Raw genomic sequence first — 25989 nt, 5'->3', positions numbered from 1 at the left:
TTTAAAAAAATTAAGTGCAATATGATTATCTCCTCCTGATTGTCTCCTTAGCCTTTAAACATATTTTAAAATTAATTTATATTATATTACTTTATTTTGGGGGGAAATGTCTTTGCTTTCTGTGGCATGCAATTCAATGGTTTATGATTTTAGCAACAAAAAATTTTAATAGTAATCAACAGATAGTTTATTTTCCCTAATGTAGTTTAGAGATATCACTCAGAGTAATTTCCCATCATATTATTTCTATTGAAGTTAATTATTCATCTTCAGAAATTAGGTTTATACTATAAATCTTTATCTATTGTAATTTTTTAATTTAATGCAGATCCTTCGTATTAAAAATACTTTTATATTAAATCTTAACCTCACTTACTAACCTGAATAACGAATCTTGAATCCTTTTTTACTGGTTGCATGATCAGTGGACCAGCGGAGATATAACTGATTACTCTTGCTTGTAAAATTCGACTGTTCAGTATGGTTTCCACTCAAGACCACTAACAGAGGACTTTGACCAGAAGAGCCTAAATAAAACAGAAAAAACAAAAAGGTTATGATATGAATTAGCACCTACAAAATGCAGACTACTTTTACTTTTGATTAAATTAGAGTCTAGCTATACAATATACAGCTATTTAGTTCCAAAGGAGACAAAGAATTCCAAATAAATAAAGCAGCAGATACATTCTCTGTTAAAAAATAATAATAAAATAAACAATAGCCAACCAAAATAAGTTCAGACATATATGCTACTAATACATAATACTTAAATCGAACAAAAAGTTACCTATAAAACAAGAGTAGTTTAAAAAATGAAAGTAGTTTTTACTATTATTAGTATTTACAACATTGAATGGATATAGGGAATGGAAATTTTCATGCGATACTAGTGAAAGTATAAGTTAGTATAATCACTTTGGAGACCAATTTGGTAATATCCAATACAATTGAAGGTTTTAATTATATTTTTTATAAATTCCAACATATGTGCACAAGTGTTATTTATACAGCAAATGTTTATTCCAGCATTTTTATGGCAAAATTTAGATCCTAAGTTGTGGTTTGGGGTTTTAAAAAGGCATTAAAAGTTTTTTCAAAGAAATTCTACACAGCATTTAAAATTAATGAACTAGATAAACATGTATCAGTGTAGGTAATTTTTAAAATAGCATATTAACAAGTGAAATCTGTTTGCAGATAAATATAATATGATAGCAATTGTGTAAACATTCAAAAGTGTGCAATATACAAATTGTGAGTGTGTATGTGTGTGTGAGTGTGTATGTGTAGTCTCTGTTACCAAGATGGAAACTAGCAAGTTCCTCACAAGTGAAGACCACCATCTTTCTTCTGACACCTTTCTCAATTGCGTTCTCTAATGATTAAAGTCCTATTTTGTTTTTAAATTGAGGAATAAGCACTACTGGAGCCGTAGAGAGTAATAAACTCTTGGGTTATTAAAGCTTAAAATCAATATATTCAACTTTTTTCTTTTTTGGTCAACTCAAGAGCTATAAAAGAGCCAGTGTCTTTCAAAAAACAAAACAAAACAGATGCCATGAACATGACACTTACTTCAACAAAAATGCCAACGCTTAAAAAATTATTCATATAAAATTCTGACCTTTCATTTTAGAGAGAACTCTTTGACAGTGAAACACACCTAGTCATAGATCTCTGGTAATTTTGACAGCAACTGCTTTGATATTATCTCTATTATCTATTTTGCTTATGGTTTATAATGGGCTTGATCTGTCTATATTTTAGGAAGATCACATTGTAAATGCTTCAGGCCTAAATTATTGATAATGATTTTGCTCCTGAAATAAGACGTAGAAGCACTGCCAGCTAAATTTCAATTCAACCAAGGTGAAACAAAGCAACAGGCATACATTTAGAGTGATTGTGTAAATACATATAACTATATACTGCATGTATAGGAATATGTAAGCATATACACACACAAACACACACACACAGCCCCTGAGGTTAACAGCTTGTCTGTACTTTTTTATGACACCTAATTGGCCTTAAGATAGTTTCCCCGATTCCTCATTGACAAAAGAAGCCCATTTTTGTACTTGGCTAATGCATTACTTCTTCCCACCCTAAAGGCTAAGAGGAGAGTCTTCAGTAGTATGTGTCCGTTTTAACGCACCCTTAAAAACCGTCTGAAAATGAAAATATTACCCTTCAGTTCTCTGTTCCTATGTATATAAGTATGAGTTTAATTTCCAATTTAGCAGCTCATCTTTGGAAATACATAAATTGATTCATCAAGTGTCTATCCATAGAAGCAACTTGACTATTATGATTCATCAAGTCACTAAGAGACATATAAACACACAGAGAATCAATTACAGTAATTTTTTTCACTGAATTGATTGTTATTTATCTGAACTCAATGACAAATCCATCAGAACATGTAAAAACCCTCTTATTATGTACAGCCGTAATTGTATCATGGTGTAATATTCTGGGCTATGATAATGCTTCTGTACAAAGAAAAATTATTAACATCAGTTCCATTTCAAATTGACAATTCAACCACATACTACGTTTAAGCATAGCATTGTTATATTAAAAGTTCATTAGAACTGTACAAAAATGCATGACTCATGTTGAAAACAGTATTAGCATTTGTTCAGTAAGCTATTTCACTAATCTAAAAAAACTGTACATTAAAGACTCCTATAGCACTTATGACCCAGAAATCTCTGTGAGCCATTACTTTTATATATTTCTAGTAAAATAATCATTTAGACTGATTAAAGTACTTTTAGCCCTCTTAAATTTCCTAAAATATCTTCTAAATCAATATAATCTTAGAAGAAGGGAAAGGAAGATCTTTTGAAATCATCTACTTCAAAGCCCCACATTAAAGAATTAAAGAATGATTAAAGTTAATTCAGTACATTTTCAGGGTGTGTCACCAGCATCCTAATGGTTTAAAAGTTGCAACATTAGGAACGGCATGGAAATGTTTTACCTACCGCTTGATCTCTGAGACCACACAAGCCCAAGAATAATTCATTTTCTGTTTGGGGGAGATGTAATTTACTTCAAGAAAATATTCAAGTTCTTGCATTACAGAAACATTATAGTGGCATCCTTATTACATTATGCATAGATCACTGGTATGTAAACAAAGTTTAAAGAGACTTACCATCAAATACTTCCAGTGCATCAAACTGCTTTTCACTTTGGAAAATGTCCACGAAGATGGTGATGTTGTAGTTTGGCTCCACTCTGATGCTCCACGAGCACGTCTGGGAGTTAAAATAGTTGCCTGGATACCCTGGACTAAGGATGACCCCAGAAGATTCTGTCCGGACTTCACTGGCTGGGCATTGTGCTAAGGAACAACGCACCAGTAAAAGTTCTCCTTAACAAAATGAATCCAACTTCAACAGGATAGTTTCTAACCCTGGATATACAAGCTCATGAAAGAAAACAACAACAACAACAAAGCAATCCTACTGAGATGTGACCAAATTTAATACAGGACACAAACAGAACAGGAAAGCAACATTTTAACATCACCCTATAATTTAAAACATAATTATGTATAATATATATATGTTGATATACAGATGAGATAGAAGAGATTGGTAGATGATATACAGATGATTGACAGATAGCCATAGATGGATAGATAAATCCTATTTAACCCTAAGGAGACCAAGAGTCAAAGAGATTAAGTCTGTCAACCCAATCCTAGGGCAGCCAAGCTGAGGTAGCTGTCAACTTGAGAAGAAGAAGCACTGAGCCTGAAAGTTTTCTTTACCTGGAGAAGGTGGAGAAGCCATGGTCTGGCTCCCGCTGATCTGCCACTGGTGAGGGGAGGAGGGACCCCTGACACAGGGACAGTTCATACATACATGCCTTTCACTCCTCATCCACTGTCTATGACTGAATTGCCCACACACCTCACTTAACTTAGGGCAGGTGCCTTGTGGACTCAACCGCAGGATCCCAAGTTTTCAACTAAAGTGTAAGACCTCACCTTTTCAATGTAATATTACAAAAACATTGTGAAATTATACACGATGATAATAAAATTATATTTATTTCTGCCTTTGATTATACTTTTAATTATATTTAGAACAGTAAATTTTAAACATTTGATGGGATTGCTTGGGACTGATAAGAGATGAGCCATATGGGACACCTGGGTTTCTAATGTCTAAAGTGGGAGTGATTTCTAATGGGTTAATTTATCATGAATGAATCATTAAGATAATATGGACACCTTGACACAATTTTCCCTCTCACTGTTTTTCATTATTCAACTACTCCAAGTTAATCACAATAAAACTAATCTGTGTAGGTATGAATGCAAAAGAAAATCACCAAAGTCTCTTAATCAGTCATTTCTCTCATTGCTAATTTAAGTATCCTCCAGAAACAGTTTGTCAATAGAATTATTAAGAGAAAATTATTTCTCTTATTGGTGATGGTTCAACAATAAACAAAGACGTACCAAAACTATTTACAAAATGTTTAAAAAGTTAAATGATCTGCTTTTCCTCAATGGAAAAGAGCTTCTATCAATGGAAGTGTGTCTTATTTGTTGAGTTATCTCCTTTTAATTAATGAAATGTGTATTATTTATGAATACATTTCAAAACCCAAACAGATGAGAAAGCTTATATGTTTTGATTCAAGTAATGGTTAAAAAAAGTATCTTCCCCCCTTTCTTTCATTTAACTTAGTATTCCAATTGAGACGTATCTTAAAATTTAGAAAATGCTTAGGGATAAAATCACCGAGGATGAAACATTTCATAGAACCTTTTTAATAAATGTGTATTTTAGGTAGATTTTAAAGTATACTTACAGTGTTAATTAATGGCAAGTAATATAAAAAATAATTTAAACCAAAACACATAGACCAAACAACTTAGTTTAAAAAGTATCTTCTTCTGTGTTGATGGTAAGATCACTCTGTAAAATATACTATGGCCTTTCAGAAATGAACGTGTTGATGTTAATAAAATAAAATAAGTTAGAGTTTTTTCTGTCTGCATGTGTGCAGGGCCTGGGGTTTTAGGATCTCCTGGGACTTGTTTTGAATTTACAATAAGAGCCAGAGGTTGGCTGTAACTAGACAGCAATAAAGCTCCTCCTCAGGGTTATAATCAGATCAAAAACATGCAAATGTTTTTCTTCAATCTAAAGCACTATGTGGGCAGACAGTGCTACAACGTCTGACCACATGCCTGCCTGTTCCTGACATGAAGATGCTACAGAGCACATGTCATTGTGTGTTAATACACGGGAGAAGTAGTTAACCTGCATCTCTGTCTTGCGATTTCATCACCACAACTATAGCTATTAGACAACACTGGGACAGCAGACCACCTGGAAACAGAAAACCATCCACCTGCTGAAATGCACCTGGAGAGCTGAGAGCACAACCCAGGGCGTGATTAGAGATGAGATGCAGATTCTTAAACACAGCTATTCTGATTCCCTGTTTCTGTTTTTTAGAGAAGATAAAATGAAAACATCAGTGAGATTATTTGCTTCATTTCTTTTTACGACCCTTCACAGTATTTCTTTCAGACACACATACTGTTTGGAAGATGCACTGAGTCTGTCTCCAGGTGAACGGAGGTGCCTACACTCCTGTGTTTCTCACGCTCCCTCCCACGTGCCCATCCCTTCCCTTCCTCTGGAAACTGTTGCTAGGAGCAACAGCCATTGACAGCGGGAAGGTTTCAGAGACCGTAGGCTCCCCTAAGCCGAGCCCTCCGTGCTAAAAACACCCTGTTTCCCACGGGGGCTATCGGAGGCTTCCCACCCCTGGGAAGCATCTGCGTCAGGGTCCTGGCAAAGACGCCTCTGAAGGAACATGCTGCTGAGACATCGGCCTGAGCTTTGCGTCCCCTCCCTCTGCGCAGTTGCTCCTTGAGCTTACTTTTGGAGAAAAATCCAGTGTGAGCCTTAAAACCCAAAGCACCTTGCAGGGCTTCAGCAAAAGTAATGGACTCAAACATTAGGATTTATAAATAAGATTAACTCTTAAGAGCACATCTAGGTATGAAAGAATTGTGATACGGAGAACTCTGTCACCCGGAGGCCTGGAGACGTGTTACTGTCACACTTATGCTTCCCAAGGAATGGCCACTCTTTGAAGGTCACTGATGGTCTTCAGTGTTCATTGATAATGCATGTTTCTAATTTTTAAAAACAATAACCATTGATGGATTTCCATTGTTTATGGGATGAAGCCACCTGACACTGAAGCCCTTTTACAATCTGGCGTCCTTTAGTTTTCCAGCCCACTTAATGCCATTTCCTCAAACACACCCTAACAACAAGCTGCTGGGGGTCACCTCCTCTTTCTTGGATGCCCTATGTCCTTTCACACTTCCAAACCTTTCTTACTGCTTCTCTTCACTTTTTGAAATGCTTCTCTCTTTTTTTAACTTGAGAAGAGTCACTTTCGTGATAGCTTTCTGTGCTATACTTGGCCTCTGTCCCAGGTTCCTGGCACAGAGCTCCCCAAACCCTTGGAATTTCCTGAGGGTTGGGAGTGTCTTTGAATTGAGTTAAACTGTGGGACACTCAGCTGGTGTCTAAAGAAAATGCGAGAATTGCTTGGTGGTGTTGAAAAACATTCCAGACCCTCATTCATTTTTTTTTTTTTAAATGAGGGTAAGTATCCAACAAGGTAATATTTATCTGTAAAAAGTGTGAACTTTCAGAACAATTTACTCCCATTGTTCCCAAGGAACAATCAACCACCCTAAAGTGGTGATAATTTTCAAAGCAGAACTTCTAAAAGTGTGGTTATGACATTTGAAGAAGTAGGACTCATAACTAGTACAATTTTTCATCAAGAATTTATTGGGGAATTGGCCCCCACTTGAGCCCAATCAAATAATAGAAAAGTACTGGAAGAAAAATAATAATTAAGTGCTTAAGTGTTTAAGTATTTGATAGAAGACATCCGAGTCCCTATTTCCTTTCTTAAATAATGAGGCGTTTAGGGAATGACAGCTAAGATAACTCAGTTCATTCTAAACAAATTTACTCTTGAACTGAAACAGGAGAGAACTAGGTCATCCTACATAGTAATTCCTATGAGTTCAGTAGGGCCTGGGGACCTCTGGGCTGAGTACAGGGCGCCTGTCTTGTTAGCTGGACACTGCCTGCAAACGTGTGAGAGCGGAAGTAATGTAGAGAATGATGCCCCTGTTGTGTTGATTTACTCTGCTCCTGGATTGTCATGAATCAATTTCATTTAAGTGAAAACCAGGTTAATCTTGGGGAGAGACAACAGAATGGAGGCATGTTCCCTATTTTTAAAGTAGCATGTTAAATAAACATTTCTGCCTTTCTTCATTAATCAGCTAAGACCACCCTTGCTGAAAGTCACCTATTCTGAGAAATTTAAGGCTGTGTTTGGTGGGATTAAAATCTGCCTTCAACATGTAAAGATTTACCTCAGTTAATTTTTATATAAAATGGCAAAAGATGAAACTTTTATACCCACCCCCTCTACCACCTTGAGAAAAGAATCCTCTGGAGATCACTGTCGCTGAGGTAACGTGGTCCTGACACACTGGTTTTTCCAGGAAAAAAATGACATCAGTGTCCTGACTTAGCGCCCCATGCGACCCCCTGCTTCTAACAGAGGCAGCTAGAGGCAGGGTTTCAGCGGCACCGCAACCACGAGGGTCCCGCAAGTGTTTAAAGCAAGAGGCAAAGGGCGGGGGGCCCCCTCCTGCAGGCCCACTGGCTCGCACTGGCTCGCACGTGGGTGCAATTCCAAAGTACTTTTTTCTCAGAAACAACCTAAGTTACTTTGGTTATTTAATAATAATTCATTCCAGATTTTCTTCAGGTGTTGAAAATTGTTTCCCTCTATAAGAGTGACTGAAATTCTGCCTCATTAGTAATGAAAATGCACAAAGTTACCAGATATTCTGGAAGAATCAATTCATGGGCCTGAGCACTTGCAAAATCAATACTATTGCAATGCAAAGAAAATTGCCTTTTATAGGGTAGATAATTAACATTATAAATCGCTTAGAATTAATTTAATATTCACTTCATCTTTACACCAATCCCATAAATGATGCAGATAAATGATCCTCATTACACATGATGCTCAGAAGATTAGTAACCAAGGTCACTTGATAATCAAATCTAGACTCTGGGTCTTCTCTTCCTAAATGTTGGCCCTTTTAAATGTTTCACTATCCCTAATGAATGATAATATTCAAATTCCCTGAAAGGGGAGAGTTCCATTCTTTAAAGGAAATAAACGTGACTGTGATTTTGAAGTTACAAAATAAAATCTATCTTGGAAAGCTCTTTGACAGGCAACCAGTCATACTTCTGACTTATACTGAGACATTTTAGCTTATTTACGCCTCTTCCAAATCTTTTTTTCTTCCAATAGTGCTTAAAAGTGGTGCCTTTAAGTAATGTATTTTAAATGATCTAATGATATTCAAATCAATTGAATCAATAGATTCAACCTCATATTTTGTTCTGCTATTATATATTATCTGTTATTGCATATGGTCTATGCAATTTAAAGCCGTAAAAATATGAAATGTGTGCATTTATTGTATGTAACATATGTGCATTTCAATATCTATACATTTTACAGAAAAAAAATAGTAAACACTATATAATTTTCTGCATGCTAAAGAATTCAGAGGGAAATGTAGTGATGCTTGCAATTTGCCTTGAATGTATCAAAAATATAGATAGATTAATGGATGGATAGACAGATAAGAGAAACGTGACAAAGGATATGTAGTAAATATTAATGGTGGAACTTAGGCAATGGGTATTATTTTTAAATTATTTCAACTTTGCCATATGTATGAAAATTTTCCTGACAAACTGTTGGGAAACAGCAAGACTTCTTATTTGATGTAGGTTTGATTTATTTTGTGGAGCTAACTAAAAGCAAGGGTAAGATATTTCTGTTAGCGGGTGATTTTAATTGCAATAGAATCATAACACAGATAGAGACAAATCCAGATGCATACAAAGAAATTCAGACACATACAAGGAAGTTCAGACCAATACAAGTCACACCGTGTTCCGTGTTGAACAAGCATATTTGTAGTATAAACTTCATACCTTCACACGTCGGGGGAGAGCCTTCAAACTGCAGTTGGGCGCCGAGCACACAGGTCAGCGTGTCCGTCCCGGACAGCGTGTACCCAGGGTGGCACTGGTACTTCACGGAGTCTCCTGAAGGAGCCAGCACAGCATATACTTGAAGATTCTGTCTCCAGGACACGCAGCGTGGGAATGTATTAAACACGCATGCGGCTTAAGTGAGTGCGCAAACTGTTTCTGAATCAAGATCGGTATTCATGTGTGGTCTGTTTAATGAAATGGTGTCATTTTCAGTTCTTAATTTATAAAAATGCTGTGTTAAATGTAACCAATATTTCTACAGAAATTATGTAGCAGATTTTTCTTCTTTGACTGATGTGTCTATGTTCATTCCCCTTTGCCCATGGCTACTAAAAAAAAAAGAAAAGGAAAGAAGGAAGGAAGGAAGGAAAGGAAGAAAGAAAGAAAGAGAGAGAGGGAGGGAGGGAGAGAGGGAGGAAGGAAGGAAGGAAGGAAGGAGGAAAGAAAAAGAAAAAGAAAGAAAGAAAGAGAGAGAGAGGGAGGGAGGGAGGGAAGAAGGAAGGAAGGAAGAAAGAGAGAAAGAAAAGAGAAATAGATGCTTGGGATTTAAGGTTGTACAACAGAATGGCTTTAATGCATCCAGAGAGGGCTATACAATGAACTTGGCCTAATTAGCACAATGCTCTCATTAACTAAGCCCTTAGGAGTAGAGCATAAATTAGGTCACATGGTTTGACCACTGGTCTGAAACAGGGTGTGACAACAGGACAGAGTATTTGTAATTGAGACAGAGAAATCCTGCATCGCAACAACTATACGGCAAACATACGCCACGGCTGGTTTCCTGTTGTGACCTGATGATTGTTTAATGAAACAGATCATTAATATAAAATGAAAAAACAGAACCTCTAAATATTATCATTAAATGTATTCACCAATTGTATTCCAGTTTCAATGAAAGGTCAATGTTAGACTAATCATTATTTGAGCCACAAATGATTTTCTTCTTCTAGTTCATGAACATGGTTCCCTAACTAAACACCAACATCTGTTTAAGTCTGTCTCTGAAAACTGCTTTTCAGGAGAAAAATACAAACTACTGAGTGATGTAGGGGGAAAATGTGCTCAAAATGACAAAAGCAAAATTCAAACGGAAAAAAAACACTGAAAATCGTGGAGATGAAGAAAGAAAAAGATATTTACTCAATGCATGACCTCTGTGTATATCTCTCTAGCAAAGCTTTAGGAATATTTCTGACAAATACTCATTTACTTGACTGACTACTGCAGTCGGGTGGGTGTAAAAAAGGTGGGTTGAGCTAACGACGCTGTAATGAAGAAAACATTACCTATTTCAAAATCCTCATCCTCAGTAAGCATTTCTGCCTGCGGAACTGCTGGGGGAGGCTGACATTTCTTGAGCTGGAATGCTACATGGTTCATAAAAGACAATAAGAGCAATTACATTTGCTGAATAAACAGAAATCTTACAACAAGCATTCCTTTTATGTTGTGTTGTTATAATGCTTAGGTACAGGAAAATGTCTGTATTTGTAAATCATAGTTTTACGAAAGTCTTGATTTCAAATGCTTACAGAATTACTTAATATCAAGGAATATCTAAAATTGAAAGGAAAAAGTATAAAATTTTAAAAATTATAATGTTTAAATAAAAACACTTTACATATATTTGGAATTCTGCAAGAGAAATGGTTCACCCATGGCCTGGTTCCACATCCATGTCTGGTTCTGACATGATCTTCCTCAGTCTCTTGTCCTGAGGAAGTCCATGTGGCAGTCCTCATGAGAGATAAGGGACTGGTATCTTTTTCCCTAAATTATTTAGCATTCATTCTCAAAATCAGTAAAGACTGGCTTGGTTCCCTCTGTAATCACATGACATTTGCTAGCGAGGTTCATCTGGAGACGGAGATGAGGAAATCTATGAAAGGTACTAAATGTATTTCAGTGGTCTCCATATCAGAGTTTCACATACAATACACTTAACTTGGAGTAAATCCAAGCTTACTACAAAAGAGATGTGAAATAATAAATACATCAGGAAGAAAAAAGGGTCATGGGAACCTCTGGCATGAAATGAGAGAAAATCCTATTGGTTCTCAGTTGGCAGAATCAAGGAACTTTAGATGGAAACAAGGTTTATGTCAACGCTATGAGAAAAATCAACTGGAATTCTTCACCTTCATCAACAGAGTGAAAGTACACTGACCATGAAAATTGAGGACAAAGAAACCTCCATTTGAAAAGTCGCTGTGAAACTTCAGCAGGACTTGATTGGTGGAACTGTACGCTGTTTCCAGGGCTGTGTTTCCACTGAAAACTCCCAGCTGAGGTGAATTCTGATCAGGACCGTCCCTAGGAAAGAGAAGGGGAGTCATCTGAAGAGAAAGCTCCTAGTTACAGCTTCAATTAACAACCATTTTCTTCTGACAGTCGGGCTCCATCTCGGTGAAAGACGATGGTCTGACCCCAGGATCCATCTGAGAAGTCTGGTCTTCAAACCAGAAGCTCGGGCTCACTTGTTCCTCTCACAGCTGACCTTTTCTGAGGCATTTCTGAGACCAGGTCACATTTATTCTAGTGAGGGCAATACCATTTATCAGCTTCTTCCCAAATGTCCACATTTTAAAGTCTGAATTCAGAGTGTCTCTTTAATCACGGGTGAGATTTATGGAGCTCCTGCTACTGAATTGAAATATTTTAAAAACCTGAATAAAATATTACCATCTTCTAGATACCGTGTTTAGAAATATCAAGATGTTTAATATTCACAGTTGATGGGACTCCAGTCTCTCTGTGTCACGTGCATTTGGACAACAAGGGCTCACTCCGCTGTTGTTACCTGATGAAGATTTTCCTCCTACCTCCTAAATCTATCAGTTAATCCGAGTAAACCTGCTGATATTATTGTGTGGATCTTCCTTGTGGTGTTGTCTGTTTTGCTTTGCTTCTGAAATGGCAGCTTCATGTGGTCAACTTAACCTTTCAGGTTGCCCGTTCCCGCTCATTCCCATGACCGGGACGCCCCTGCCTGTCAGAGTTATTTCTACAGCCTCGAGGGCTTCTTGGACTCTTCTCCCTTCTCGGCCAGCTGACGTGCTTCCCACACAACGAGACTGCGTATTCTGAAACCAGGATCTGGTCTTGTAATTCTCCTTCTTATAACCCTAAGGTGAATCCTTGCTGCTCTAGGATGAAGCCTGAAATCCTTAACATGATTTACGAGGTTCTGTTTGGTCTGCCCTGCTTACCTGGCCAGGTCACCTCTTCTCTCTGGGCTCTCACGAGACTTCAGCCACACCACGCCTGGTGTCTCCCAACGCCTGCAACTCTCCCTGTTCTCTTACCTTACAGATTTTCCAATAACTTGAACAACCACTACCTTTACGACAACTTTGCCAACATACACACACACACACACACACACACACACACACACACAACCTTGTTAAGTGTGACTACTCCTTGAGTTTTCAGGGCAGTTTCTTCCAAAAGCACATCCTGGCTCTTCAACTCTGGGTCATGCCCCGACGGTACGCGCTACTTTTTCTACCATAGTTTGACAGAGGAATTGTCATTCCCACTTCCCCCATAAACTCTAACCTCCCAATGCAAAGGTAGGAATAGTCATTCCCATAGATAGGAACATGTAGTCAAGGAGAGTTTAAGTCACTTATCCAGACCACGTGGCTCATTCGATAGGGAGCCAGGGCTACATCCCCACTTAGTATCCCCTACACAGCACATGGGAGGGCAGTTTTGCAAGGTTTATAAAGCACGGAGAGAAAGCTGTGTGTAATCATTTCTGCAATCATTTCTAGAAGCATCAAATTCTTATAATGGCAAAGGATCCTATCAGCTTTTCTTTCAGGAAAAAAAGCCATCACACTTAAAAATGAAAAATAAAACAGGGAATTCCCTGGTGGTCCAGTGGTTAGGACTCCGTGCTTTCACTGCTGAGGGTCCCAGGCTCAATCCCTGGTTGGGGAACTCAGATCCCACAAGCTGCGTGGTGCGGTCAAAAAAATAAATAAATAAAAATTGAAAGAGAAGACAAAAATGAAAAATAAAATGATCATGGGATAGCCTCCTATATCTAGAGTAATCCTGAATATATCTACCATGTAATAAAACTCAAACACAGTACATAAGGTTTATTCTCTGTATCTCTAGATTTACTTGGTAACTTTCCTTTCTGATATCTACCTAACTACTCCATTTCTAAATAGATGTAAGTGACACGTCAGTGGTTACAAGAATGGTTTATCACAACGACAGATGGGTGTTTCCCAGGGAAGGTTCTCATACCAAACAGCGATGTAGTCGTTGACGGCTTCAGTCTGCAGCAAGGTGAAGTTGATGTAGACGCCGTGACCGGGCGGCACCACGATGAGCCAGACACAGTCTTTCAGAACGGGGTACTCGTCCGGGAACCCAGGGGAGTAGATGGTCCCGTTCTGAGATGTCACGTTGTACCCGCAGGGAGCTGAGAAGGAAGTGAGAGAAATCAAGCCCCCACGGTCCACTTACAGAGGATACAGTGAAATGTTTCTCAGTCTCTAAGGTCCCGCAGCCAAAATTTTCCTTCTAAGAAATAATTGTGAAATATCTATCTCTCAGTAACTACTTTGTCAAAATAATCCCCCTAAAGTCTTAAAACCTTGGAAGAATTACACTTCTTAGCTATGTTATCTAGGTTTCATTTAATATATTCTCCAAACATTCAAAATAGCCTTAGGATAAAATCATTTCCACATAATTAAAAAGAAAAAAAAAAAACCCTTAGTCAGTTGTCTCCTGTGACTGAGATGATAATCCGTTGGACCATCCGATGCAAGGGATGTTGAAATTATGCATAAATATTTAACTGAAAGACAATTTTTTTTTTGTTTTAAGTGAGATTTCTAAAGCCTATTTAAACTGTCTAAAAGAGAAGCATCTAAGTCTATTTGCCTTGAAACAAAGACATAATCAATTCTCCCCAGATCTACACCTGGAGAAACGAGATAAAATTACGTCAGTGGTATTTTACAGAAGCGCTCCCATATCTCACCAGCTATCAATGATGTGAAGAATCCCAATACTCAGAGTCCATTTTTATTTCACTTAATAAAGGGATCATCACTGTTGCCATGGAAATTATTTTATTTTATGGAAAAATGAAATGACCATACATGAGCAGAAAATCTGAGACGTATTCTTTAATTTAGATTGTAGAATAATATATCAAAGTCATAGACAAGTAGACTTTTTAATCAAACTAAAAGCCAATAGATGCTATAAGAGTGTCTGTTACTAACATGAATCTTGTGAGGCTTTCAAATATTTGCCACAAAAGTCATAAAATTTAGGTGGAGTGAATAAGCTGAAATACATTTTTATTAGAAGTTCAAAAACAATTCAGAATGATGACTGATGAAATACCATGAAACACTATATGACACATTAACTATACAGATGCACACTGATCTCAAAGGGGTTAGAAAATACACCAGTGTCAAGTAGACTGAATCAGCCCGAGTTTTGGGTAAATTCATTAGAAGGGGCTGTGGAGAACATTTTACAAGTTTTATAGCATAATTGTAAGTGGGGTTTGGAGTCAGACGGACCTTGACGTGTAACCTAGCAAAACAAAGTATACAGATACTTATAATCTTTAAAATAGGGCCAGAAACCACGTTGCAGTCACAACAAGCTACGGTGTACCCTGAAGATGCCATACTTTTTCTCAGCTGCAAGCGTCATGCCCTTGTCCACCTGCACGAAAAGCCCATGTGCTTTTCTCCTACCTTGCTGCCCGGTGAACTGGTCTCTTCCTTCAAAACGCAAATGTCACCACCCCCTGAAAGTCTCTCCTGGTGGCTTGGGCTCCAGGTGGCCGTGGTCTGGTCACTTGTCCCTGGGCTACAGTGCATGGCCAGCTGTTCTTCACCATTAGACTAATGTCAGCAGGCGGAAGTCAGGGACTGTGTCCCCACCCCCACCCAACCTCCTTGCATTAATCCCATTGCTGGGCTCAGATCTCAATAAACATGGACAACAAAGAACTGAGAGACTGAAAATGAGTGAGACAATGAATAGAAAACACTTTAAAAATAAGTGTGTTGACAGCAACATCCTTTTTGACCCACCTCCTAGAGAAATGGAAATAAAAGCAAAAATAAACAAATGGGATCTAATGAAACTTAAAAGCTTTTGCACAGCAAAGGAAACCATAAAGAAGATGAAAAGACAACCCTCAGAATGGGAGAAGATATTTGCAAACGAAGCAACTGACAAAGGATTAATCTCCAAAATATACAAGGAGCTCATGCAGCTCAATATCAAAAAAACAAACAACCCAATCCAAAAATAGGCAGAAGACCTAAATAGACATTTCTCCAAAGAAGATATACAGATTGCCAACAAACACATGAAAGGATGCTCAACATCACTAATCATTAGAGAAATGCAAATCAAAATTACAATGAGGTATCACCTCACACCGGTCAGAATGGCCATCATTAAAAAATCTACAAAAAACAAATGCTGGAGAGGGTGTGGAGAAAAGGGAACCCTCTTGCACTGTTGGTGGGAATGTAAACTGATACAGCCACTATGGAGAACAGTATGGAGGTTCCTTAAAAAACTAAAAATAGAACTACCATACGACCCAGCGATCTCACTACTGGGCATATACCCTGAGAAAACCATAATTCAGAAGGAGTCATCTACCACAATGTTCATTGCAGCTCTATTTACAATAGCCAGGACATGGAAGCAACCTAAGTGTCCATCAACAGGTGAATGGATAAAGAAGATGTGGCACATACATACAATGCAATATTACTCAGCCATAAAAAGAAACGAAATTTGAGTTATTTGTAGTGAGGTGGATGGACCTAGAGTCTGTCATACAGAGTGAAGTAAGTCAGAAAGAAAAAAACAAATACCATATGCTAACATGTATATATGGAATCTAAAAAAAAAATGGTTCTGAAGAACCTAGGGGCAGGACAGGAATAAAGACGCAGACGTAGAGAATGGACTTGAGGACATGGGGAGGGGGAAGGGTAAGCTGGGACAAGTGAGAGAGTGGCATGGACATATATACACTACCAAGTATAAAACAGATAGCTAGTGGGAAGCAGCCGCATAGCACAGGGAGATCAGCTCGGTGCTTTGTGATCACCTAGAGGGGTGGGATAGGGAGGGTGGGAGGGAGATGCATGAGGGCGGAGATATGGGGATATATGCATACGTATAGCTGATTCACTTTGCTATATAGCAGAAACTAACACACCATTGTAAAGCAATTATACTCCAATAAAGAAGTTAAAAAAAAAAAAATGTGTGTTGAAGCCATTGGGCTGACATACCTGATGTGTGACTTGAGGTTATTCATTTGGTATTGATTTATACCTCTAAGATTTCCCTTTAGCATTCTGACTCTTTAATTTGCATCTAAAACCACATTATATGGAGTAGTACCCTTCCCATTGGGGGGAAGAAAACAAAACAGAACAAATAAACAAAAAGCATGGTGCCCACCTCTTAAAGGTCAAAATAAATGATATGGTTATTTTCTTGGTAAAACACATTCTGACATTATGTCACTTAATATATTTGCCATGATCTACCTATGATATTCAAATAACAAATCCTTGCACTCATGTATTCAATGAGTGTTTATTGAGAGTCTATTATGTACCAGGCAGCGGGGCTGGAGCTGGGGATACAGCAAAGACCCACAGACACCCCATCCCTGCCCTTGCAGACCTCATTGCGCACCGTGTAGTGATGAGGAAAGATGTTAAAAGCTAAATAAGTATAAAATTCAACTTGGGTAATAATACTGTCAATGCACATGCAACGTTTTCTCAAGGCAAAATCCTGCTGTGTGGCCTATAGGGAGAAAACGTACGACCCTACAACAGTGAGTCAAAGCTGCATCTCCATGTTCTCTGGCCTGTCCAGGATCTCTTCCCAGAGGCTTTCCCCTCACCTTAGTGGCACCAAAGGTGTATTTTGAGTTCCACGTCTGAGCAGCACCTCAGGTGAACTCTGAAGCAACAGTGAACCTGGGATCTAGCTCACATGAAATGCATCCACCCCCATGCTCTCCCTGAGGGTGAGACTCTAAGAAGACCCTCCAGCGGAGATCAGTCACGAGCCCAGGGGGAAGCATCCAGTCACAGGAGGGGCCCCTGTACCACAGCCAACCACCTGTCTGCCAAGGAGCCTGGTCCCAGCAGGAGGGGCAGGCAACCCACCAGCCGGGAGAGAGACCATCAGGGTATTGTGCACTGCACTTCGCAACCGGGAGTGATACAGATGCCACACTTCCCTCCACCCCAGGGGCCAGAGTCAACACACGCATATCCGTCTATGTATCCACGAGCATACACTGAGGCAGCACGACTTACAAGAAGAAATACACGCAGTTGTGGCCTTCTTCCCTGTTCTTGGCACAGAACTCCTAAAACCCTCAGAATTTCCAAAGTGATGAAGAAGATCAAACTGTCTTTTATTATTCATAACAGGCCCCTTCCAGCCACACCTGAGTTTATGTTAATGCAGTGATTTGGAAATTTTTCCTGTTATAAACGACAGTCTGGAGTATAATAGCTTATTGAGTTCTGTGAGTCCTACTAGTAAATTATCCAACCTCAGGGTGGCTTGGGGGCAGTCCTGGAACTTGCACGAGGTACCAGGAGTCTTGGGCTGTCTTGGATGTCTGGAGGATTTTTAGCTTCACGGTTTGGCCAACTCTGGGTAGTATTACACATCATATATCATCCAAAAAGATATATCTTGTTATCTTCACACTGACAAAATAATTCTAAGCCAGCAGTTATTTCCATGTTGGAAAGTTGGATTTGAAAAAGCAATGAAATCTAATTAAATACATAATTCTATTTTTTATATCAAGCCAAGGAGTCTCCTGTTTACATATGAATTCAAAGGATTCTGGCAAAAATTGCAAGTAAAAAGGGCTTTCAATCCTGACAATTCAAAGTAATTTATATATATAAATATATGAATTTTTAAATGGTGAGTAGTACAAAAGGTTTCTAAAGTGCGTGAATAAAAAATACCAGATATGCTACTGCTATTCTTAGTTTTAGAAAATAATTTTAAATGCTATTTTATGTTATTAAATTTATAGTCAACTAAAATAACTATTTTTTAAAAAAATACAGTGAATGTTTTTCTTTTATAGCTGTTTATATAATGATAAAGAATGGAAAAGTACAGGTGAAAAATATGATTTAAAAAGTCTACCAATTTGCTTTTTATTTTTTTTACTTCTTCACTAGAAATTCAAACACAGCCAGATGCCTTTCCCTTTTTGCCCCTGGGATATAAGTATTTAGCATTTCAAAAGTCCACAGAGTTGGTAATTTCATTATTTTTTCATTCAGAGGTACTGTATTTATAATGTTAGAACATTAGGTTTATGGTAACTTTTCTGTTTCATATGCTTTCTTCATAAACAAAGTACTTGATCTATTTAACTTAATATTGTAAAAATTTCAGAGTCATTATAAAAATTAGACAGCCAAACAGAAGCTTTAAAGAAGTGATTTCTGCTCAGACTAGGGATATTCACTGAAACCAGATCTGATCTTCATGCACCAGTAAAGGACCCTACTTAATTTTTTCCTAAGACTGCTCCTGCACTATGTCTTTGCTTACACTACTGCTTCTATCTGGGATGGTCTCTATCTCTGAGTAGCAAAATAGTACGTGTCCTTCAAGGCCAACTACAAAAATAAAGTCAGTTTTCTGAAATACAAAATCAATATATGATTATTATAAAAGTTAAACAATAGAAAATATCTAGGGTGAAATAAAGTACTCTTTTCCCCTCTAATCCAGCAATTTGATGGAACCACTGTAAAACTAAGCACTGCTCTAGCCATAAAGATTTCCCAAGCAAACACCATCTTCTGTATTTGTAATTCATCAAAACGCTCTTTGTGCCTGATTTTGCATAATAAATATTCATGTTTATTATTCTGTTACCCTTGTAGTTTCCTTGAGGGCAAGACCTATTCATTTTTTTTTTACCTTGCTGGCATATGATATATTCCTGAAATACTAAGTAGAATGAGTTTAACATAATAGATTCCCAATAAAAATTTGTTGAACAAATTAATGAATTCTCAAATACATTCATTTAATATTTCATGCACCATTATACACATGAAAAATTAGATCGCTTCCAAGAAAAGTGATTAACCTACCATCACACCTTGGAAAAGGGTAGTTCCAGTTTCTGTTGATCCCATGCTGACAGGTGAGGACTGGGTGGCCGATTAAAATGTACCCAGGATAACACTCAAAAGATACCGACTGCCCCACACTGTAGTCCGAGTTGATCATATACCCATTCTGAAAAGGCGGCGGGTCTGGGCAGTTCTGTAATCCATAGGCTGGAACAGACAGACAGAGCCCAGCTCAGGAATAGCAAGTGCAATTAGTCTGGAATCAGAGGAGGGATATGATGGCGTGCAGCTTCTTAGGGTGAACTTTTTAGATATGAGTTTTAAACAAGGTCTTGACTAAGCTGCCCATTACCATCCTAAGTTAAAACAGTAATTATTATTAGTAGTAGAATTATAACAATTTGCATTTAATGAACACTTACTGTATGCTTTAGAAGTTACATAGCACATACCAAAAATAAATTTGACAGTGCTTACCTTGGAAAAAAAATGTATGTGGGGAATTTAATAAAAACAAGAAATACAGATGATAATAAAAAATGCCTATAGAGAACGTCAGGTGAACACGGACCTAAACGGTTTTCTTCTAATTTAAAAGAAAATTATCCTAGCACTCCTTTATAAGTGTTTCTAATTAGGAAACAGGTTGTTGTTTTGTTGAGTTCAGTTAATGTTCAGTGCAAATAAAGAAATCCATTTCGTTTTCTTAATTTTCTCCTTAAAAAGAAGTGTAGAATCATTACGCTAGCCATTACTATCTGTCAGTACAATCTCTTTATAATACATTGTTTATTGTGGTTTATCACTAAGTCTTTTGTGTTCCCTAAAATAAACTGTAGGTAGGTTGATGGATAATAAATGTTTGCAGACTGTGTAATTCAAAAATGTACACATAAATCAGTGAGAGTTAACAAATCCATAATTAGGTGTAATCTCCTGATACTGAAAGCAGCTCTTCTGCCCCTTTCCTGTTTGCTCATTTCTGTTCCCCTCTAACTTGATTATAGGAATGAGATCACTAGGCAACTGAACATAACTCCTAACTTATGCTCTCATGAATGCACACCATGCCTTGCCTAACCTGTTGATTCTTCTCCTAGATTAAAACAGGTAAGAATGAGGAATTAAGCAGTTAAAGAATGACTAGCTCTCCACCCCCCAAGAGCCCCCTTGGCAATCCTGCAGGCAGGTCATGCAGACGAGATAACATCTGAAGGGAGAGTCAGCCGGTCTGCACATAATGGAGAGTGATGCAGAACCCAACCTCCTGCCCGATGACTCACTGAGATTCTCCCCCCACCCCCCACCGCCCTTTTCCCTTTAAAAACTGTTATGACTGAGCAGAATCTTGGGAGTTGGTCTTGGGACACGAGGCCACCTTCTCCCCAGATTGCCGGCTTTTCTGATTAAAGCACCTTTCCTTTCTACTGACACTTGCCTCTCGATTATTGGCCTTTGAGTGGCGAGCAGCCAAACCTGAGTTAGGTAATAATATCGAATCTTAAAGCTAAATCAGCCGCCTTCTCAACATCTTCTTACCTGCTCTGGTGGGAGGGTCATGCATACTCCAGAGCAGTGGAATCTCACCAGGTCATCATCTAGTGTTTATTTATTTTTTAATTTATTTTATTTTTGTTTTGAATTTTATTTTTTTATACAGCAGGTTCTCATTAGTCATCAATCTCATACACATCAGTGTATACATGTCAATCCCAATTGCCCAATTCATCACACCACCACCACCCCCGCCCCCGCTTTCCCCCCTTGGTGTCCACATGTCTGCCCTCCACATCTGTGTCTCAATCTCTGCCCTGCAAACCGGTTCATCTGTACCATTTTTCTAGGCTCCACATATATGCATTAATATACGGTATTTGTTTTTCTCTTTCTGACTTACTTCACTCTGTATGACAGTCTCTAGATCCATCCACGTCTCAACAAATGACCCAATTTCGTTCCTTTTTATGGCTGAGTAATATTCCATTGTATATACGTACCACATCTTCTTTATCCATTCGTCTGTCGATGGGCATTTAGGTTGCTCCCATGACCTGGCTATTGTAAATAGTGCTGCAATGAACATTGGGGTGCATGTGTCTTTTTGAATTATGGTTTTCTCTGGGTATATGCCCAGTAGTGGGATTGCTGGATCATATGGTAATTCTATTTTTAGTTTTTTAAGGATCACCTAGTGTTTAGACTATGCTCTTATACATAAAGGGGCTGGCAGCTCACTACTGACACAGTAACAAAGCCACTCTATGAAGAACCAACACAGGAGGAACTGCAGTTCAGCTTCTCCCTGTGATGCATTCCTGCTGCAAACAGACCCGTGCACAATCCCGGCACCATTGTTCTCACAGTCAACTGAAAATGGAATAATAATGTAAAGGATGCAAGTGACTGCCATGGAGGTCCTTCACGTGGGGAATAAAATAAAATAAACATTTTCATTGTATATATAATTAGTTTAACCAGGTGATCACCATTGGTGATTTTAAATAAATCCTGAAAAATTATATGGTCCATGATTTGTGCCAGGCATTTCCCAGAGTTTTAGACTTACTGTTTCTGTACTTAGAACCTGGAATAAAGAGGGGGTGAAAGAGGATGCTGGTAATAGATGAAAGGGACAACATCATAGCCGGTGTGATAGCTGATGGACATGTGAACATGTGTGAAATGGAGCAATATTTAAGCAGATTGTTAAGACCGGAATACACGGAGTACATGGCTTGGAAACTCTCAGGTTAGACTTCACAGGCAGGTAAGGGTTAGACTATGAACTGCCCTCTTTTCATGGTACAAGGATTGGAGAGTTCCATAAAGATACTCCGGGGGCCACGTGGAAAGATACCAATCAGGTCGTATTACAAGTGCACTTGCAATGTGAGAGATCAGCGTAGTTGCTGTCTGGCGTTTGGGGTTTGTCTTAATTAACATTTGCCAAATGTTAAACATTTGCTATAGAGTATTACTATTAATAGCTTTTTCTTAATGAATAAACTACTGAAATGGCACTTTTCTCTTTAAAATAACAATATGCAATGCCAATGAGTCAACTGGGTAAATTATTTATGGCAATGTGATTTGCCATAAAACGTTGGGAAAGCAATTTGAACAGAGCCATAAAGAATCAGTTTTTTAAACATTTAACCTAGTAATACCATTTACAGAAATCTCTACTATGAAAATAATTTCAAAGAAAAAGCCAAATCTTTAAATATGTTCATTGCATCATTACTTACATTATAGTAATCTAAATGTCTAAACAAATAAATTATGATATTTTGACTCATAAATACTGAAGAGGTAAAATGTTGTAATGTCATATCTTCCAATAGCCACAGAAATACACATACATACATACATATAGATATATGCAGTCGTATATGTATATATATATTTATTCATTTACATTTTCAATAAAGATACTGCACAGCTCACAACAAGATACTACGGTTAAACCCTGACTATAGTTAGCAGGTTAAAAAATCCTTAATTTCAGTATCTTATATTTGCAATTGTCTAAGTCTCTGGACAAGAGTCAGATAAGCAGTTGAAGAGTGACTGGGAGCAAGAAAGCAGAAAGCAGAAAGCAGAAGATGCAGCGGTGGCCAAGGTCTGGGAGCATCTTGACATAGTTCCTTGCATTGGCTCCTCCAGGGTCCAGAATCAAGTAGAACCTGGAGGTAGAAGAGCCCTCTGGGTGGGAGTGGGGAGCCTCTAAGGGAGGCCCTGGACCCTCCATGCTGACTCATACCCATACACGCGCACGCACCCACGCACACGTGCACACACACACACGCACACACACACGTGCACACGCACACACACCCCCCACACACCCACACCTCTCTCCTCCTTCCCCATAATGTGCCTCTCTCCCTGGCCCACTTGTCAATCACACAGCAAGGTTGCCTGCCTCTCCCAAGGACCACCCCACTCGGAAGGCCATGAAGCAGCCTGTTCCGGAAAGCCAGGCCTGGCAAATACCCACAGTGTATCGTTTCCCTCCTCACAATATTGCTGTTTGAGTTAAAGTTACCTTATAGACCTATGCTCAGAAAAAGTACAGAGACTCCCATGCTGCATTTCAACTATTAGCCAGTTTCCTCCTTTATTATAGTCTTTTTGACTGAAATCAGCCGCTTGTTCTCATTCTTGTTTTGCTTGAAATACAATAAGTTCTGTTGGAGAAATGAGTCCTCTAATACATCAAATACAGCTGCTAATGATAAAACTTAAAAAGTAAAAACTATCAAAAACGGATTGCCAGTTTCCATGGGACAAAAATCAAATAAAGCCATGTTCAACATCACCCTACCCTCCCTGAAAGATTCTGTTCATGCTCTAGCGGTGCCCTTAGGGTATCAATACAAGAACCAATTATCACAGTGCATCATGAAGGAGGTAACGGTGACAGAGATTCCTGATGAACGGTCCCATGAAACAGCATTTAGCACAGACTCACACACACATGCTCCACACGTTCATCACACACACTAATATGTCACACAACGCATTTCCCTACATGTGTTATGTGGTTTGTGGCATAATTTAAGACCGGCATTCAAGGTCTCTTTAGGGATTTATAAAGCCAGCCTATTTCTACCCGTCGTCTAAACTCTGTGAAAGGGATTGAGATAGATAGAAATTTCAGGGTTGCCTTTCTAAGTCCAACTGCTCTATGTTACCCTTGATTAAAAGAAAAAGTGTTTTTTCTTTCTTTTCTTAATGGCACTAACACAGTTGTCCTGTATAGGAATTAAAGAACAAAAAAGAGAGAGAGAATGCCAGCCCAGGTAGGCAGGACTATAGTTTTTATTACCTATTCATTTATTGAGTAAGATAAAAATCATGTATTGAGTGTCTACTATGTTATAAATACTAGTTACAAATGGAAACTAGACAGAAATGGGTCCTGCTCTCATGAAACTTACATTCTATTTAGGGAAACAGACACAAAATCAATAAATCAATATGTTGGTAATTACGTAAAACAATTGTAAGTTGTGTAAACTATTATTAAAGAAATAAGGACTAAAATAAAGGGAAAAAAAACCCCAGGATGAAGGTAAGTGAGGGTGATCAAAAACTGCTTCCTTGAACAATTAACACTGAAATTGAGATCTGAGTGGGGAGAAGATGCAAGTCAGGCAATGCCCAAGAAAGGGAGACTCTTCGGCAGAGGGAACAGGAGGGGCCCAAGGACAGAAGGAAGTCAGTTCTCTGAGATAAGGTGGGGAGTTCCAGGAGAGGAGCTCCGGAGGCCGTCCTCCCAGAGCCCCTGCCCCTGTTCATGGTCTACAGCTCTTACAAGGGGAGAACCTAGTAATGAAATGTGCCAAGCCACAGGAGAGGCATTAGAACATGTTTACAAATGGACAGCGACATGTTTTTAAAAGCCAGGACCCATTCGTTATGACATAAATCATATCTGCCAGGCAAAAGACATAATACAAACCCCACATTGCAGAGTTTTCTTAAGAATTTACAATCCAAATTAAACTTGTTTTCAATTGTGAATTATACACTAAGTATAAATAAATATCAGTCACACTATATTTAGGTCTTTGTTCTAAATCTCTTATTTAATGGAGTCCTTCACTATTTAAATATCAATATCAATATTCCCAAATTTTCAACTAAGTCATAAGTCACATTCTCTTTTTATAAAAAATGTCTTTCCCAAAGTTTGACTCATGGTCATACTTACACAGTGATACATGCATTGATCTACAGGACTATTAGGTGTCTGAATTAAAGTAACTAAAAAGAAGTAATAAAAATAATTCTTTAGTATGCGAAAAATAGATGAATTTTGGAAGGATTCCCATTGTGTGCTGTTTAGCACAGGTGCAGTAGACTTTGTATTACCTGCATTATCTATGTCCATGTACCTCTGAATATCTGTGATGTGTCCATATACCTGGTTTCAGAGGTGGGAGTTTAATTAATGTGGCCTCTGGGCTTGAGAGTGAAGAAGCACTCAACCAAGTGTCAGAACCCTCATCTAAGCACAGTTTTGTTGTTCTGTACTCATCACTCATGGTCATTAATTCCCATAAACTCACTTTAATAATATAACACATTTTAATTTGAGAAAAAAAAAACAAGAGAGAAAAAGAAAAGACCACTTCACTGGAATTTGATAAGGAAGTCACTTCTAGCATAAAGAGAAGTAAAAATCACCATTTTCAAACAAATTCTGTTTCTACTGAAGGACATCAAGTCCTTCATATATTTCATATATTTTCATATATTTCCATATTTGACAACTCCTAAAGACTTTTTGAGGTGTTATCCAGTTGTTCTACAAGATCTGTTGTCAGATCTATCATTGAAAAGTTGAATTAGAAAGAGAATCATCAACCAACAGAGAAATAGGTTTCTGAAGCACGTACAAGAGCCTGGAGGTCGTTTATGTAAAATAGTAGAGGCCCTGGGATGTGCTGGAAGGGAGCCCAGGAACTTGAGCTGGACCTGGGTCTCCCATCTAATGGATCTGGGATGCTGACCAAACCACTTCCTCTCCAGAGGCTCATTTCTTCATTTATGAAAGGAGAACAAAGATACCTATCTTATTCACAAGAATTAAGAGATAATAAACGCAATGAACATGGTTTGTATATATCAGT

General features: G+C 38.2%; 1 protein-coding gene across 1 annotated transcript in view; it reads right to left on the bottom strand.

The window, feature by feature from the left end:
* The window catches only part of CSMD1 (CUB and Sushi multiple domains 1), a 1821295-nt gene that overhangs the window by 112790 nt on the left and 1682516 nt on the right, over positions 1 to 25989 (bottom strand). Inside the window, exons 42-48 of the mRNA XM_059909813.1 lie at positions 19367 to 19555; positions 13446 to 13623; positions 11347 to 11492; positions 10466 to 10546; positions 9114 to 9227; positions 3170 to 3358; positions 381 to 527 (exon numbers count right to left, since the gene is read on the bottom strand). Of these exons, the coding sequence (XP_059765796.1) occupies positions 381 to 527; positions 3170 to 3358; positions 9114 to 9227; positions 10466 to 10546; positions 11347 to 11492; positions 13446 to 13623; positions 19367 to 19555 (1044 nt within the window). The remainder of the gene's footprint in view (positions 1 to 380; positions 528 to 3169; positions 3359 to 9113; positions 9228 to 10465; positions 10547 to 11346; positions 11493 to 13445; positions 13624 to 19366; positions 19556 to 25989) is intronic.

This window comes from Balaenoptera ricei, chromosome 21 (genome assembly GCF_028023285.1).
Source record: "Balaenoptera ricei isolate mBalRic1 chromosome 21, mBalRic1.hap2, whole genome shotgun sequence".
In the NCBI taxonomy this organism is placed as follows: Eukaryota; Metazoa; Chordata; class Mammalia; order Artiodactyla; family Balaenopteridae; genus Balaenoptera; species Balaenoptera ricei.
This window is presented reverse-complemented; position numbering and strand designations above follow the sequence as displayed.